A 17,623-nucleotide genomic window follows, 5' to 3' on the forward strand; every position below is an offset into this window, starting at 1 on the left:
TATCAATATGAAAATATAACCAAATAATTACTATATGTGAGAATTGAAAGTAATCACAATCTTCAGTCCAGTCACTTACTGGGTAACTTTATAATAACCTTTAAAGACAGCTGCCAGGAAACATGAATCTAGCTTGGGAGTACAAAGAGGAGGAATCCTATTCTTCCTCAAAAAATGCAGTTTAGAAATACATATTTATTTGTGGTTCATTTCATAATATAAAATAATATTTAACATTTATCAAGTGTCTAGAATATGCCAAACACTGTTCTTTTTGTTTTCCTTTTTTTTTTTATTTTGGCATATTATGGGGGTACAGATTTTGAGGTTTCAATAAATGCCCATTTTCCCCCCGTCCCTCCACAAGTCTGAGTCTCCAGCATGACCATCCCCCAGATGGTGCACATCTCACTCATTATATATGTATATACCCGCCCCCCTCCCCCCTCACACCTGCCCAATACCCTATTACTGTAGTACCTATGTGACCACTTAGGTGCTGTTCAGTTAATACCAATTTGCTGGTGAGTATATGTGGTGCTTGTTTTTCCATTCTTGGGAAACTTCACTTAATAGTATGGGTTCCAGCTCTAACCAGGAAAATATAAGATGTGCTATGTCACCATTGTTTCTTAGAGCTGAATAGTACTCCATGGTATACATATACCACATTTTATTAATCCATTCTTGGATTGATGGGCACTTGGGCTGTTTCCACAGCCTTGCAATTATGAATTGTGCTGCTATAAACATTCGAGTGCAGGTGTCTTTTTTGTAGAGTGTCATTGGATCTTTTGGGTAGATGCCCAGGAATGGGATTGCTGGATCAAATGGTAGATTCACTTGTATCGCTTTAAGGTATCTCCATATTGCTTTCCACAGAGGTTAAGCACTGTTCTAATTCCTTCACATACATTCTTTCATCTAATTAAGATTTTTAAACTATAAAAAAGGTATCATTATTATCTCCATTTCACAATTGAAGAAACTGAGGCATAGAGAAACTTAATAGCAATCATACAATTAAGAAAATGACAGTGATGGAATTCAAACTTAGCCAGTTGAAAATATATATATTCAATTATAAAATCTGCACTCATAACTACTCTGCTATTTAAAACCACTCACTAGAATATTAGCTTTATAAGGGCAGAGGCCATATTAGTTAGTCACCACAATAATATCAGTGGTTCTCAACCAGAGACAATTTTTGTACCCTCTGGAGAGTATCCGGCAATGCCTAAAGACATTTTTGGTTATCAAAATTGGAGGTGTGTTACTGGCATCTATAGTGGGTAGAAGCCATGGATGCTGCTAAACATCCTACAATGCATAGAACAGTCCTCTACAACAAATGACCTGCCAAAAAATGTCAGTACTGCCAAGGCTGAGAAATCCTAGCATATATCCAGCATGTAGTATTATACATGGCATACAGGAGGTGCTCAATAAATATCTGATAGAGAAATGAAGATTTCCCTGAGATACAATCATCTTGGTATAACAGAAAGAACAAGAAAGATTTTTCTCCAGAAGCAGAAATTTAATATATTTAATATAAAGCAATAATTTCCATCTAAGCTGACTCCCACAAGTTTTGATATGGTATGTTAATTCAGCTCCAAATATATCCTGACTTCTATTTTAATTTCTTTTATCCATGTGCTATTTAGAGAATACTGCCATATTTGCCAACAAATGACAATTTTTAAATTTACCTTTTTGTTACTGATTTCTTTCTTAGTTATGCTGTGGTAAAAGAAAATACTCTAAAGGATCTCAAACCTTTTCAAATTTGTTTAAACTTGATTTATGATCATGTGTAAATTTAGTAAATGTGCCATATGTGCTTGAAAAGAATGTAGGGTGTAGAGTTTTGTGTTTATGTATGCATATCCATGAGGTCAAGTTTGCTGATTATGTTCTTTAAATCATGTATATCTGTATTTATTTGCTTTTGTCTGCTTATTCTGTAAATTACTGACAGAGGTTGTTACAATCTCCGACTATGATTTGGTTCCTTGCAGGTCTCTGCTTTCTATCTGTTAAGAACATGGTACTCAGTTCATACAAATTGAACCTAACATAAATTAAGTTACATGTTCCTGGTAAATGAACCTTTTTTCAGAATACTTTTTGCCTTAAAGTATGCTTTCCCTAATATTAATATACCAACTTTCTTTTCACTAGTGTTTGCTTTTTCTTTTATTCTCACCCTTTCTATGTCCTTATGCTTTTGATGTATCTTTTTTTATTTGACTATTTGTTCTATTTTCCATTTGCCTGTTCTATCAGCCTTCTTCTCTCCTTTCTTGCCTTCTTTGGATTGGGTATTATTTATCAATTTTCTGTTTTCCTCCCATTAATTTGGAAGTTATACATTATTTAACAATCCCGGAAATTATAGCCTAAAATTACTGACTTACCACACTCAAATATTGACTGGTATTTTTATTCTCTTCTGAGACATGCAAGGATGCTAAACACTGTGTGTGCTACTGGTAAGACATATGCAATTGTTTTATACTTTAATTATATATATGTGCATAAAGATTATAAGGCATTATTTTTTTTAGACAGTTGAATTCATTGAGATTTGGCCTCGTAATTACCATTTTAACTGCATCTCTGGGCAATTTCACAAGTCATAGAATTCTAGGTTGGCAGGTATTTTCCTTTAACACTTTAAAGATATAAATTCCCAGCTTTTTAGTTTTCGTTGTTTCTGCTGAGAAACCAATGACAATCCTAATGTCACATCGTCAAAGGTAATAGGACTATTTCTTCTGATTGCTTTTTACGATTTTTTGTCTTTGGTGTGGTTTCCACTAGGGGGTCACAGGCAGGCTTTGAATCTGCATTAAATTCTTTCTTCAGTTTTGAAGTTTTCAGCCATTCTCTCTCTCTCTCCTCCTTCAGGAACTCAAATATACACATACATTAGAACTTCTCAATGTTTTTCTTGTAATTGAGCGTACCCTCTTCTATATTTTCCAGTTTTTTGTCCCTCTGTTTATTCAGGATATTTTCTTCTGACATCTTCCAGTTCACTAAATCCTTCTTCTGTGGAGTCTAGTTTACTTTTAAATCCATCCATCCACAAAGGTCCTAATCCAGGGAATTATATTTTTCAATTCTAGAATATCCATTTTAGGCTGGGTACAGTGGTTCACGCCTATAATCCCAGCACTTTGGATGGCTGAGCAGAAGTGCTTGAGGCCAGGTGGTCAAACCAGTACGGGCAACAGAGCAAGATCATTTCTCTACAAAAAAATACAAAAAAATTTGCTGGAAGCAGTGGTAGGCACCTATAGTTCCAGCTACTAGGAAGCTGAGACTGGAGGATTGCTTGAGCCTAGGAGTTGGAGGATACAGTGAGATATGATTCACTGCATTCCAGCCTGGGCAACAGAGTAAGACTACATCGTGCCAAAAACCAAAAAAATTATATATATATATATATATATATTATTATATATAATATTACATATTATTATATATAATGAATATATATAAAATGAATATATATATTCATTTTTCTTCTTTATAGTTTGTATCTTTCCACAAAACTCTCAATTAGCTCAAAATTCTCAACATAACTATTTAAAATCTGATAACTACAATATCCAGAGTTCCAGTAGGTCTGTTTCTATTCTACGTTGTTTCTCATATCTTGTCTCTTTGTGTGCCTAATTATATTTTGTGTACTGAATATCAAATTTGCAAAATGTCTGTAGAAAATTTGACATGTAGAAAGCTATATTTCTGCAGAGAGGATTAATGTTTACTTCTATCAAGTGCTTGAGGACAGTAGCAATACCAGATCTTGTTAATCAAGTTACAGACATTTTGATGATTTTAAGTTGAACTATCTTCCTAGGATAACTTAGCTACTGTGGTTTATCTTTCTACCTAAGTTATAGCATTTTGGAGTCCAAAGTGAGAAGAGTTCACTAGGGCCACCCCTCCCATGTGGTGGGGCCTTTTACTCTGGCCCTGTCCCCTTATACCTACAGGTTATAAAAATCATCTTTTTGTTTCTCAGTTGCTGTTTCTAGAATCAACACTTCCTCCAGGAAAAAAGCAATCTCAAATTGGGACTCTCCTCCATGGGCCTTTATCCTCAGTGAGATCCTATCCCAGTCATGCCAGTTAGCTTTCTGATACCCTCACTACAATACAATTTGTTTTGCTTTGCTTTTGTCCATCTTTTAAAATTGTTCTCAGAATAATCTCAATAGTCTGAATTATCTATTACCAAACTAAGAAGTCCTGAAAAACTTTCGAGCATTGAATTAACAAAGCAGTATCCAACCTTTAAAAAGATCATTTTGGGCCGGGCGCGGTGGCTCACGCTTGTAATCCTAGCACTCTGGGAGGCCGAGGCGGGCGGATTGCTCAAGGTCAGGAGTTCAAAACCAGCCTGAGCGAGACCCCGTCTCTACTATAAAAATAGAAATTAATTGGCCATCTAATATATATATATATATAAAATTAGCCGGGCATGGTGGCTCGTGCCCATAGTCCCAGCAACTCGGGAGGCTGAGGCAGTAGGATTGCTTAAAGCCCAGGAGTTTGAGGTTGCTGTGAGCTAGGCTGACGCCACGGCACTCACTCTAGCCTAGGCAAGAAAGCGAGACTCTGTCTCAAAAAAAAAAAAAAAAAGATCATTTTGGTAACAGAATGGAAAAGCATGCTAGAGGAAGAAAACAAGCCTAGAAATCAACCAAAAAAATACTATGAGATCCAGTTTCAATGTAATAAAAGATACCTCTTATAACTGAATATTATAATTTTGGTAGTAGCTACTGATAAAAAGCTTGATGTTTTAAAAATATTGAGGTGGGAATCAGTAATTTCAAACACAATAATATAGATTAAAGAACTTCAAATATTTTAAAAGCACCTTCTAAACTAAAAAAGAGACATGCTCATTATGGCTTTTCTAATTAACTGCTTCCCCTTACAGTGAAGTACTAAAGGAAAAAATGTCTGTATTTTCAACATTGTACTCACTATTGATCCCTTATTCATAATCAAAATTTTAAAAAAAAGCAAAACAAAACCCCTCAATTGTCCCTCAACTCTATATCCATCCTCCTCTAGTTACTATCCTGTCTTTCTGCTTTTTTCACAGTTGAACTTTTGGAAGTAAAAATCTATTTTCACTGTCTTTACTCCATAACCTCCTACTGATTCCACAATGCACTATAATATCTTCATTCCCAAGTTCACTATACCTTCCCTAAAACAAATAAACTAAGTGGCAAATTTGATGGGCTTTTCCAATTTTATTTTATTTGATCTCTGTGAAACATTCAACTAATTCCTTCTGCATGCTCCTCTTTCTCTTTATCTGGAAACATCTCACACTTCTCTTGGTCTCCTACCCATTAATGTTCCCTTTTAGTGTCCTATTGTTCACTTAGTGCTTAAATGTTAATATGCACCCAAAGACTTTTTGCGGTCTTCTTCTAAATGAAAAGGTCCATGAGTATTAAAGTGCAATAGAGCTTGCTACTTAAAACTATGTTCCAGGGACAAGCAGCACTGGGCACTACCTAGGAGCTTGTAAATGCGAGCTATCTCAGGCTTCACTCCAGACCAACTGATTCACAATTGATTTGCATGCACAATAAACTTGAGAAACACTATAAATAGAGCTTTATAGTAAGTGTTCAAAGGGATCAAACTTGCAGACTGAGTAACTGACAAAAGAAATAAACTTCCCTACATAAACTCCCTACTCGTGACAGTTAACACCAGCAGTTTTCAAATCTCTGTCAAACTAATTAAGTTTTCTGAATTAATCATTGTGATAGATCATATTATTGTTACTAAGTATCCTGAATTCCTCCCTGTCTAGGAATATAAAATTCACTTCACTATCCCCTTGATGTCAGACATGACTGGCTTTGCCCAACGAAACATGAATAGAAGTGATAGGTGCCTTCCAAAGAGAAGTGTTTAAAGCCAAAATTATACTTCTTAACTCCCTTTTCTCTCTATCTCAAGATCAGAGATGTTCTATATAGTGGCTGCTCTATTAACATAGAACCTAGAGGAAAGATGTAATTCCTGATGGATTATCCCACACATGTGGGCACACAAATACATGTGGACACACAAATCTGGCTATTCCCATTTCTGCTCCTGGTTAAATTACTGTGCTTGGTAGAATAAAAAAAAAGAATTATTCAACAAATCATGCATAAAAAGCAAATCACTTACTAGGGGAAAAGGAAAATAGCCTGGCTTGTATGAGACTTCTCTACTGAAACATTATTCAATGCCCTAAGACTGAAATTATTCCAATTGTATTAAAGACTAGAAAAGTGAAGAGGATACTACAAAAGGACAAGTCGGGAATACTAAACAATAATAATAAGTTATAAAAATATGGTTGAAAAACTGTGACTATTAAAAACATAGAAAATGTAAAACTAATATAATCAATACATATCAGGATGTGGAAAGAAGAAAAATGGCAAATGAAATTGCTAATGTCACATCAAAGCATGATTAAATATATTCCACCTAAAATTGAATCATGATTATAATAACAATAATACCAACCTGTTAATGTTTTTTGGAATATTCTTGAAACACACCACTTAGGAATTAATTCTGTGGTGAAACAGTTGTTATCTTCCATTCTGTCATTCCCTACTTCTAACTATCCATCCAACTTCTATAGGTATATACACATAGAAGAGATCTTGGCAGTAATGCCTACCCTAACATTAAAGATACCCCTGAGTGGTTGAATTTGAGGTAACTTTTAAAGTTTAATATGTACAATGTATGACTTCTTTAAGTTAGTATGCATCAGTTTTATAAAAATATTGAGTTTTTAAAGATAAAAGAGTAGCAGCAGATATACCATGATATTAAAGTATTAATGGTTGTTAATTTTAACATAAAAAGGGTAATTGTAATGTCCAGAAGGTTAGAAGATTTATTCCACAAGGCTCTTGCTGTGCAGTCATTCCACCTTCAGTATCTCCCTCTCTCAGCATATAAACATGCCTTCCTTCTTCGAACTTCTCATTGTCAGTCACATCAACTTTCCTAAGATCTCAATACTATACAGAGGTTGTCATACAACTTAAACATGCATATTTTTTCTTAATCTACATCATAAAACAAGTATAAGCCCCAAGTACTTGTGAAGGAAAAAGAAACAAAAACAAAAACTTGAGACTCAATAATTTGCTTGAGATAAAGATGTAGTTGTTCATATCTTAAATCCATGGTTTTTTAACCCTGATTTAGAATCATCTGGGAAACTTAAAACAAGTTGGGATATTAGAGAGCTTATGATCAAATCTTTAATTACAATCAGATCTTGGCATCAAAAATTGTTAAAGCTACCTAGGAAATTCTAATGCATAGCCAACACTGGGACTCATTGCTCTAGAGCAACGCTGTTCAAAAAAACTGTCTGCAGTTCAGAAATGTTTTAAATCTTCCTTGTATAACATGGTAGCCACTGGCCATGGAGCTACCATGTATACTTGAAATGTAGCTATTGAGACTGAAAAGTGAATTTTTAATTTTACTTAATTAATTTAAAATAGCCACAAGTGCCTAGTAGCAAAGATTTTTTGTTTGCCCAAACTTTAGTCAGGCTCTTGAACCATCTCCTAGTTCTATGTGTGCACTTCCTTCTAATACCTAGTTTTAGCAAGAATCGTGCAAAGTCTGGTTAGTTGGTAGCCTGCACCCTGGATATCTCATCACCTTCTACATCTGATCAGGTGAAGTGATTACCTTGGCCTGTCTTCAGCAAAAATCCTGGTAAGTAGGTTTAGCCAGAATCCCCATTACTCCTAATATTACCTCTAAGTAATTTTCCATCCACCTATTCCTACTCTGCTCCTTGGCTATAGATTCCAACTTGCCTGTGCTGCATTTGGAGTTCATCCCAATCTCTCTCCCTCACTACAAAATCCCTTTGTCATAGTTCGCATATCTATTGCAATAGTCCTGAATTAAAGTCAGTCTTAGTATGCTTTAAAAAGTATCATTGAATAATTTTTCCTTTAATACTAGTTGCTATCATATTGAACAGTACGGATACAGAATCCAGAATCCAAATTCCTCAGTTCAGTTCTTCTTTGCATTAGCCACAATTCAAGTGCTCAATAGCCACATTTGCCTAGTGGCTACCATACTGGTCATGACAGATACAGAACATTTTCATTATCATAACAATTCTATTTAATAGTAGTGCTCTAGAAAATCTAAAATCTAGCATCTTGACTATATAATCTAAAATCTATAGTTTATCATCTGAAAGAGACAGACCATCTGATAACTGAATATCTGAATTAACTGCTTTGCCCCTGTACATAGCTGTTTTTACTTATTTGAATTTCAGAGTTATACCATTGAACTACATTAAAGAATGGTGTTTTAAAAAATAAGATTCTTGAAACTGGAACCTGTATTTACTATAAAGATGGTGAGGATTTTTTGTTACTAAACTACAGAATTCCACAAGAATTTTTTCTCTATATTCTCACTATGAGGAATAGCTGTGTTTCTCCTGCCTACCTAAGCAACAAGTTTACCTTTATCTTAGGTACACTGTGACTTATGTCTGATTACATTTCTCTCTTTTTATTGACTGCCAGAAAACAAAACCGAATTTTTGACCTTCTTTAACCCATTTATTTGACCTTAAAACACGTTTTCTTTTTTCTTTTTTTGTACTAGTATCACCCATTGAACAAAACTTATTAAGTCTCTGAATATAAGTTTGCTGGTAGCCACAAAAGGGACCTTTATACAGAGAAAAAAAAACTATCTGCAGTTATTTTACTTTTTAATGTTTGAGTCATTGAAATTAACACCTTAACTGCCATGCAAGTTATATTTAGCTGACACTAGTTTTGAGCTCAGGGCTTCATGAAGCATATCTAACTCACAGGTTTCTACCTTGCAAGCCACATGAACTATTTTTCAAGTTGCATATAATTCACGCACAGAAAACAATAAAAAATAACAAATTTTTCATTAAATTAGAAAGGATCATTTTGTTTTGAATTTTTTATTCTATTTTAATAATAAAATACTGTGGCCCCAAGGAAAAAGATCTTTTTTTCTAGTTTGGCAGTCAGTGTGTTAAAAATATAAAAGCCTAGTTTTCCTAACACCATCAACTATAAAGTGCATTATACTCATAAATCTAGTAAATTTTAACATACTTTCTAAGGTGCTTTTGATAACTGATCATGATCAATTCAAACTAAAAAATTAAATATCCTTAAATAATTCTATTTATAAACTTGCATAATTAGATTCTCTTACATACACAACAGGTCCTCAAATAATGTTGTTTCGTTTGACATCATTTCATTATAACGTTTATGGAAAAAAAACTGATTCCCAGCCAAGGCCACTGTTTGGAGTTTGCAAATTCTTCTCATGTCAGCATAGGTATTCTCTGGGTATTCTGGTTTCCTCCCACATTCCAAGATGTGCCCCTTAGGCTAACTAATGTGTCTAAATTGTCCCAGTCTGAGTGAGTGTGAAAGTGTCAGTGCAACCTGGGATGGAATGGCATCTTTTCTTGGGCTGGTTCCTGCCCAAGATCCTGAACTGGAATAATTGGGTAAATAATTACCTTACTTGTTTTTATTAATCCTTTTTAAATGTATGATAGTACATGTTTATTTCAATGTTTAATATTAGAAGAGTCTTTGGTCTTTATTTAGATATTTGGTGATGTTCTTGTGACCAGAAATCTGAGGTAAGAGCTGAATTTAACTCTTGTTTATATCAGTTAGCCTATGGTAAAACTGCTTTCACTATATATCATTTTTCTTAAAGCTGCATTTCCAAAAACCTATGGATGATGTTAAGTGAAGACTTACTGTACTAAACTGCATTTATAAATTTATTACATTCTATTTTAAGCACTCTAAATGCCTCTAACAAGTAAACTTTTCTAAGAACTTAAATTTAACAAATACATTACAATAAAGTTTTAAATTTGAATGTTAAGTTTTCTTAAACATTCCAATAGCTTCTACACTTAGCCAAATTCTTGGGCCTTTCAACTTAAAACCCAAGTCAAAAAACAATTACACAAGTATGCATTTTAAATTACACTCACAAGGCTAATTTGTATGCATTTTATAGGCCTAATTCTCTAAAACACAACAAATACTTTAACGAACAAATACATTAATTACTCCTAAACTTAAAATAAAAATAGTAAGTATTAAGCATTTAATATAAGCACCTAATAAATTTCATCATTTCTATATTTACTTCTAACTTATGGACAAGGGAAAGTGTGGTTCCCAGACAAGGGACAACAGCATTACTTGAGAACTTGTTAGAAAGGCGAATTCTAAGGCCCAACCTAGATACACAGAATCAGAAACTCTGGGGAAGGGGTCCAAAAATGGTTTTTTAATGAGCTCTTCAGGTCATGATTTGTTGCATGCTAAAATTTGAAAATCATTGCCTCATTGTAACCTCAACTACTAAGAGTCTTGTCCTGTAACACAGATAATACAAAAGACTTCATGGCAGCTATCCTGTGAGATGAGCAGCAATTTTAGAACAGGCAAATCTCCCTTATGCCTGAGAACCACTGAACTAAGTAAACAATATTATGAACTCAAACTAGTGGGGGTTACCATCAGAATGAGGTAGTTTATTAAGCAGAGATTATCTTCTCCCTCCTACCTTTCTTTATAAAAGAGACTAAGACTGCAGGCCATCTAGGGTTATCTTCCAAGTAACACTGAGGGCTTTTTTTGTTTGGGTTTTCTTATTGTTTTAAATAGTTACTGTACCGGTCAGTTGTACTACAGGTCCGTTAGGGGCACTTGGTCTTTCCTGGGTTCAAAATAATCCATTATTTAACTCTTCAGATAATGTGAACCAGCAATTTCCAACCTAAAATACATCTAACTTTTCTCAACCCTCACTGGATTTTACACTTTCACCGCTGTCATTTTACTATCTAACTCTAAAGAATCTTCAATGACAATCCATTCTATCCTTTACAACCCTAATTTAACTTTAATACTTACGTGATAGAATTCTCCATCCTTCTCACATTTTCCCTAACTCACAGGACTATAACTGTTGGAAATACTGAGATTAACACCCACATGATTTCTGCATCTTTCATTTCTTTCTTTGTAGCAGATTCCTCATAATGAAAATGGAATAATAGTGCTTATCTCATAGGGTTATTAGAATTAAACAAAAACAGTATTTTATTTAATTTTATTATTGCTCAGTGCCTGACCCATGAAAGCTATTATTCTTGTTACAGTTTGAGTATTCCTTATCCGAAATGCTTAAAAACACAAGTGTTTAGGATTTCAGATTTTGTTGGATTTTGGAATATGTGCATTACCTGTTGGGTATCCCAAATCCCAAACACCAAAATCTGAGCATTTCCTTTGAGCATCAATCATGTCAGCCCTCAAAAAGTTTTGGATTTTGGAGCATTACAGAGTTTGGATTTTTGGATTTGGGATATTTAAGTAGTATTACTATTGATGTTATTACTATTAAAATTGTCATCATTATCATCATCTCACTTACTGAAACAGCCATTACCCCAGCCCAAGGAAAATATGATTTTTTGGCACGCCCCAGATTCAGTTAGAAATCCATTATATACACCATAACATAGTTTACTTTTCTATCCATAACACCCATCACAGTTATAAATGTCTTGTTCAATGCCTACTTTGACAACTAGACAGGATCCTTCATGGTCCTCAGCATCTTCGTATGTAAAATGAAAATGCTAATACTGATTACCTCATAGAATTCTTGCTGATGGTTAACTGGTACTTAAGACACAGCAAGCACTATGTAAGTGTTGGATATTATTATTCCATGTCTTGGTTTACTTACTTTCCATGATTATCAAAAGTATATATGCTCTTTGGAAGGGCATGGTGGCTCATGCCTATAATTCCAGTACTTTGGGAGGCTGAGGCAGGAAGGTTTCTTGAGGCCAGGAGTTCCAGATAAGCCTGGGCAATATAGCAAGACTCATCTTTACAAAAAATGTTTTAAAAATTAAAAAATAAAAGTGAACCAGTGAGTTGGGCATGGTGGCACATGCCTGTAGCCCAGATACTCAAGAGGCTGAGGCAGGAAGATCACTTTGAGCCCAGGAGTTTGAGGTCAACCTACGCAACATAGCAAGACTCCATCTTTAAAAAAAAGATGTGAACCAGTAACAAGATTATCAATCTCAGGTTTCTGAACTCTTCTTCAGGTATGTATATTCATCAGATAGGATTTTCCTGGTATAACCCTAAAGTGATATTCTTCCCCAAAATTTGTTTTAATGAGCTTGTGATTCAAAGCCTCAAGTCAAGAAAATACAATTTCTTGTTTTGTTCCTATAATATAAGCTCCTTGAAGGCTATGTGAACCTTTCAGTAATAATTCAGCTCTGTATGCCCTCACAGTCACAATTATTAAATAATTCAATAAATATTTCAGCACATAGAAAGATAGGCAAAGATACCCAGGTAAAAAGAAACCTTAATATTTCAAATTCAAAATTATAAAATAGAAGTATCAGGGATGACCATTCAATTTAAGAAATATTATTACTAATAGTTTTTCCTTGAAAGATAAAATAATTCAGGTGATAATGTTCCCACTTTATTTTTCATAAACTGTATTTATACACACACAAACAAATACTAATATATATGCTTTGAAGCAGAATGGTTTTAGGTGCCCAGTTCTACAATTTTCAACCAAGTTCTATGGCTGGTATTAAAAGAGGCTAAAAATGGTCCACATTCAAACTTGAAAGAACTGCTGGTTAATAAGGTCAGCACTTCTATATAGGAGTAGCTATTTTAGCAGAACTGGTTCCATCACTACTTCCACTACTGCTATCTACCTTTATCATCCTCTTACCATGGGGCAAAGGAGGAGGACTAGGATGGAAAAGTGGACCCCTGCTTCTATCTTTTCTCACAACCCAATGTCAAAGGAGAGTTATGTAACAGGAAGGGTTAGGAGGGAATTTGTGAAAGCCAGACCACACCTCTCCCCCACTCTAAATCTAACCTGGAATGGGAAGGGAACTAAGGGTAGGGAGATAGGTAGAGCTTTAAATTGAATATGAGATTGAAATTTTAAAATGGAAGGACTGAGTCTTAAGTAACTGACAGATACTGTTTTAATTGCTAAAAGAAGTTGAAAAGAAAATTTAAGGCTGGGTGCAGTGACTAACGCCTGTAATCACAGCACTTTGGTAGACTGAGACAGGATTGCTTGAGGCAGGAGTTCAACAGCAGCCTAAGCAAAGGAGACCCATCTCTACAAAAAAATAAAAAAATTAGCTGAGCATGGTGGCTGGTAGATACCTATGCACTACTCAGGAGGCTAAGGTAAGAAGATTGCTTGAGCCCAGGAGTTTGAGGTTGCAGTGAGCTATGATGACACCACTGCACTCTTGCCCTCCCCCTGGGTGACAGAGTAAGACCCTGTCTTAAAAAAGAAAAATAGAAAAGAAAATTTAAATAGAGCAGAGCTGTGTTTAAAGGATACTGATGTCCAGTGGGAAAATAAGGTTGACATAATAGGACAGTTCATGACAAAAACTATGTCATGCTTATATTACAGTAAGTTGAGAGTCTGATAAATATCCATATTTATTAATTACTATATAATATAGTAAAGTGAATACTTTTAAAAGGTATACAATATGGGTTATGTTCATGCCCCCACACAAGAGCTAAACTGAAAATGCAAAAAAAAAAATGCTTTAATCAAATCAATAATGTACCCTTTGAGCAGGAATAAGCATTATATCCTAAGATGTTTCCTTTGTAATTGCTATTAACTAGATCAATGGTGTGATACAGTCTTTAATATACTAAATTTCAGTTATGGTTTTCCTGAGAGGGCTATAATGTTGGAGCCAGCAAACACCAAAAGCTGGTAAGAGCAAAAGCAGCCATCTTGGAAAAGAGTAAAGGTAGGAAAAACACTAACAGTCCAGTAAGTAGTTTGTTTATAAAAAAAGTACAATCAGAAACATTTGACAGAAGTTTTATCTGGTCTGTCCTTAACCTGCCAATGGTAAAACTATTTTATCAACATCATTACTGAACATGATATGGTGAGGGGCAAGATCACAGTTTCCTGGAATGCAGTCAATCTGCAAATGTGGAAGTGTCTGTACAAGAAATGCTGCAATACACAAGACTTTATACAGATTTGAAGAAAGTATAATAGCAGGAAACTTAAGCAGCTGTTATAAAAACTAAAATAAGTATAAGTCACAAGCAGAAAGGGCAGAAGAAATCCTTCAAACAGACTGACAGATACTCATTCTGAAGGACACAAATGCAAAGAACAACCCTAGAGCCAAAATCCATCTGATAAGTAGCTGCAAAAACAGGATTCATATTTTAAACAAATACCAACTAGAAATTCATAAAGAACCTTTTTTTTTGCATACACACACACATACATATACACACTCAAAAGTCAGGAAAACTTAGGAAGCTGTCCTGGCAGGGGGTGATCAAATGATTGCTGGGGCACTTATTTCTTAAAATGCCTTCAGTGTCTGTATCATAGCTTCATAAATTTACAAAGCTTTTACCACCATTTTTTGTGGCTTCATCACTCATTATTTTCACTAGTTCCACTCCAAATGAAAATGCTCCAGAATTCAGAATCTCTGAGATTATCAAATCCAACTTCATCTACATACAAGAAAGTATAGGCCCAAAGAGATTAAGTAACCTGTCCTAATTCTTTCAGGAAGGTAATGCTAGGACGTTCCTGCCCAAAGTATGACTGTGGTCATACTGGGACATCACAAGGCCTCTCTAACCTGTCAGAGATACAGGAGCACCATGAATATTAAAGAATATGCAATGGATTCATAAGGCAGCTTCCATAGAAGAGGAATTTGTATAGCTTTTGAAGCTACAAATCTGAAGGAAAGTGTCAGATACAGCTGTGTGTTCCAAACATGCCTTTGGGGTTTTCTGTTTGTTTCTTCATTGTTTTAAGAGACAGGTCTCACTACATTACCCAGGCTGGATTTGAACTCCTGGGCTCAAAGGATCCTCCTGCCTCAGCCTCTCAAGTAGCTGGGACTACAGGTGAATGAAAAAGATATATATGTTTAGGTATATTCATTAAAATATTAATTTTATTCCTTCCTATTTAAGTTACCCCACATATTTCTGAATTCTCCAAAAGTCTAGAGGCTGGTCACATACCAAATGTTTCCAGCTAGGCAACTGAAAACTCATTTTAAAAATCCTTGATTCAAACACTTTAAAGTTCCATTCCTCATCCCTGATCCTACTTTTTATGAGGATTCTGCAACTCATTAGCATCCTTCAGAACAGAACAAAAAGTACCCCCTTCCCCTTTTCATTTCCTAATTCCATAAAAAGGAATTCTGAAGATAGAAGATATTTTATGTAAAGTGAGGAAAAATTATTAAGAGGCCATGCTAAAATGAGACTTTAATATTCAAGTTTTTTCAAAGCTTAAATTACATACCTACACACAATGATCAACAGATGTCCTGTTTTACTGTTTTAAAATGACTGGCAGGACACAGAGCTTTGGATCGATGTTATACACTTTGTGTTTATCTCTATTTTTTAAACTCTCTAATGCTCATATATTTATTCTCATAACCCCCAAACACATACTAAAACAGCTAATAAAAATAAAATATATATGACCAGGAGGTCTGCTACCTATTAAGTTAAAGGAAGCCAAGGAACAGTGGAAAAGTTAACATATGCATTATGCTAACACCTGCTCAGCAGCGTTTGAAAACATTCCGAAAAGTATCAGTATCATGCCATTATGACGGGTTATTTTAAAGAATACTACGAAGCCACTGTGAAAAGAAAACTAACACAACACTCGGTATAAACAGTAACTGAGAAAAAGTTTCTAGGTTCTGCCACCTTAAGACAAACATGCAGCCTTTCGAAGTACACAATGCAAAAACCAACTAGGTTCCAGTGGAAGTGAAGCATATTCTTTCCCAAAGTAGGTCTGGACTTTTTAAGTTAGGAAGTGAACCCTAACAGTTGGCAAGTATGTAATCAAAAGACTGACCAAACCAAAACCAAAGCAGCCACGGTGTTCTTAATTTCTCAAAGACTGAAAACACGGACGTCATAATTGGTTCAATATTCACCTCCTCGTGGGAGGGAAAAAAAATAATGGATTTATACCCTTGAAATACTTGGCGCGGTAAAGAAAATCGAGTCTAGGGGAGGATGAAAGCAGGAAGAGCAGAGCAGGAAGAGGTACCACGCAGTCGAAAGTCTTCCTTCCCCAGAGCCGAACGAGTCCTTTCTTCCTCACCCCGACTCGCCGCCGCCACCGGGCCATGTCGCCGGGTCCCCGGCCCGGGCACACCTGCCGACGCCGGGCCGCGCACCCTCTGGCAGCGCCACTGCCGCCGCCTCCCCCCAGCCCTCAGCCCGGGTCGGCCGCGCAGGAGGCGAAAGAAGGGTGGGCTCACCAGGTCCCTCCGGGCTGGACGGCGCCGGGGGCCGGTGGGGCGGTGACCCGCACCCGGGGTCCCCCTGGGCGGGCTCCCTCAGGTAATCCTCGAAGCGCACCTGCCGGGCTTCGCCGCCACCCCCGAATCCCCACAGGCGGTTGGCTGTGCCCCGCAGAAGGCGCCCGCTCTTCCCGGTGAAGGTGGTCAGGTAGTCCATGTTGCCGCGGGGCAGGCCGCGGGGCAGGGGCCGAGGAGGTCTACGGTTTCCTCAGCGGCGGCCACCACAAGAAGCTCCCCTGCCCACCCGCCCGCCTGTTCGACCCGACCCGGGGGAGGTGGCTCCCAGCGCCTCACAGGAGGCGGGGGAAGGGGCGTCCCTCTCTTGGCCCGGGGCCGGACCACCAGGAAACAACGCGCTGGGGGAGCAGAAGATGGGCAAAGTTTTTGAAAAGTTTTTCTTGTTGCTTTCAAAAGACAAGCCAGGCAGAACTTAGCTTTTGAAAAAAGTCGTATTCTTCCTGTGGTTGACTCATTGTCGGAAAGCTGGCGACTTTGGGACAAACTGGACCGGTCCTATCCGCTCCCCCCCACCTTTCCGGCTCCAGTGGAGCAGGCCTGCCCCGCCCTGCCCCGCCCCGCCCCGTCCGGGACAGAGCAGACCTTCAGGACTGCGGGGGAAAGAAAGGGCGCCCGGCCCCAGGGGCCTCAGGGCTGAGTCGGGGATAAAAGTGGCCGAGGGGAGGCTTTGCTGGAGGTGCGTGGAATTTGGGAGCCTTGCAGGGGTTTGTAAATAATAGTGCCAAAAAGTTTGTGTGCGTGTTGCAGTGGGGGGGGGGCGGGGAGGCACAATCACAGAAAACTTTTGCAGTTTGTAATTTCTTTTTTTTTTTTTTTGAGGAAGGGGAAGACTTTTTTAACGTAATATTCAATCATAATTAAAGCAAAGAATTAATAGCCATATTTTAAGTTTGTTGTGGCATTATGAACTGATTTTAGTGTTTGACATTCCATGAATCCAGTCCTGTAAGGCAAGGTAATTAAAGAAGGGCTTTAGTGTGCCTTTAGTTCATTTAATGGCGAAGAACATAGGCAGAGAAAGAGCAGAGTTTTGACCAA

General features: G+C 36.8%; 1 protein-coding gene across 8 annotated transcripts in view; it reads right to left on the reverse strand.

Moving 5' to 3' along the window:
* OXR1 (oxidation resistance 1) overlaps positions 1 to 17,623 on the reverse strand; it is a 438,511-nt gene that overhangs the window by 65,382 nt on the left and 355,506 nt on the right. For 2 of the 8 annotated variants that reach the window (XM_012784247.2, XM_012784242.2), the window contains exon 1: positions 16,526 to 16,881. The exons of 4 other annotated variants lie outside the window; for them this stretch is intronic. In XM_012784247.2, the coding sequence (XP_012639701.1) occupies positions 16,526 to 16,724 (199 nt within the window). In that variant the 5' untranslated portion in view covers positions 16,725 to 16,881. Of the gene's footprint in view, positions 1 to 16,232; positions 16,426 to 16,525; positions 16,882 to 17,623 lie in introns of those variants that run through there. 2 more of the 8 variants (XM_012784249.2, XM_012784243.2) reach the window with 2 other exon arrangements.

Source organism: Microcebus murinus, chromosome 7, assembly GCF_040939455.1.
Source record: "Microcebus murinus isolate Inina chromosome 7, M.murinus_Inina_mat1.0, whole genome shotgun sequence".
NCBI classification, from domain to species: Eukaryota; Metazoa; Chordata; class Mammalia; order Primates; family Cheirogaleidae; genus Microcebus; species Microcebus murinus.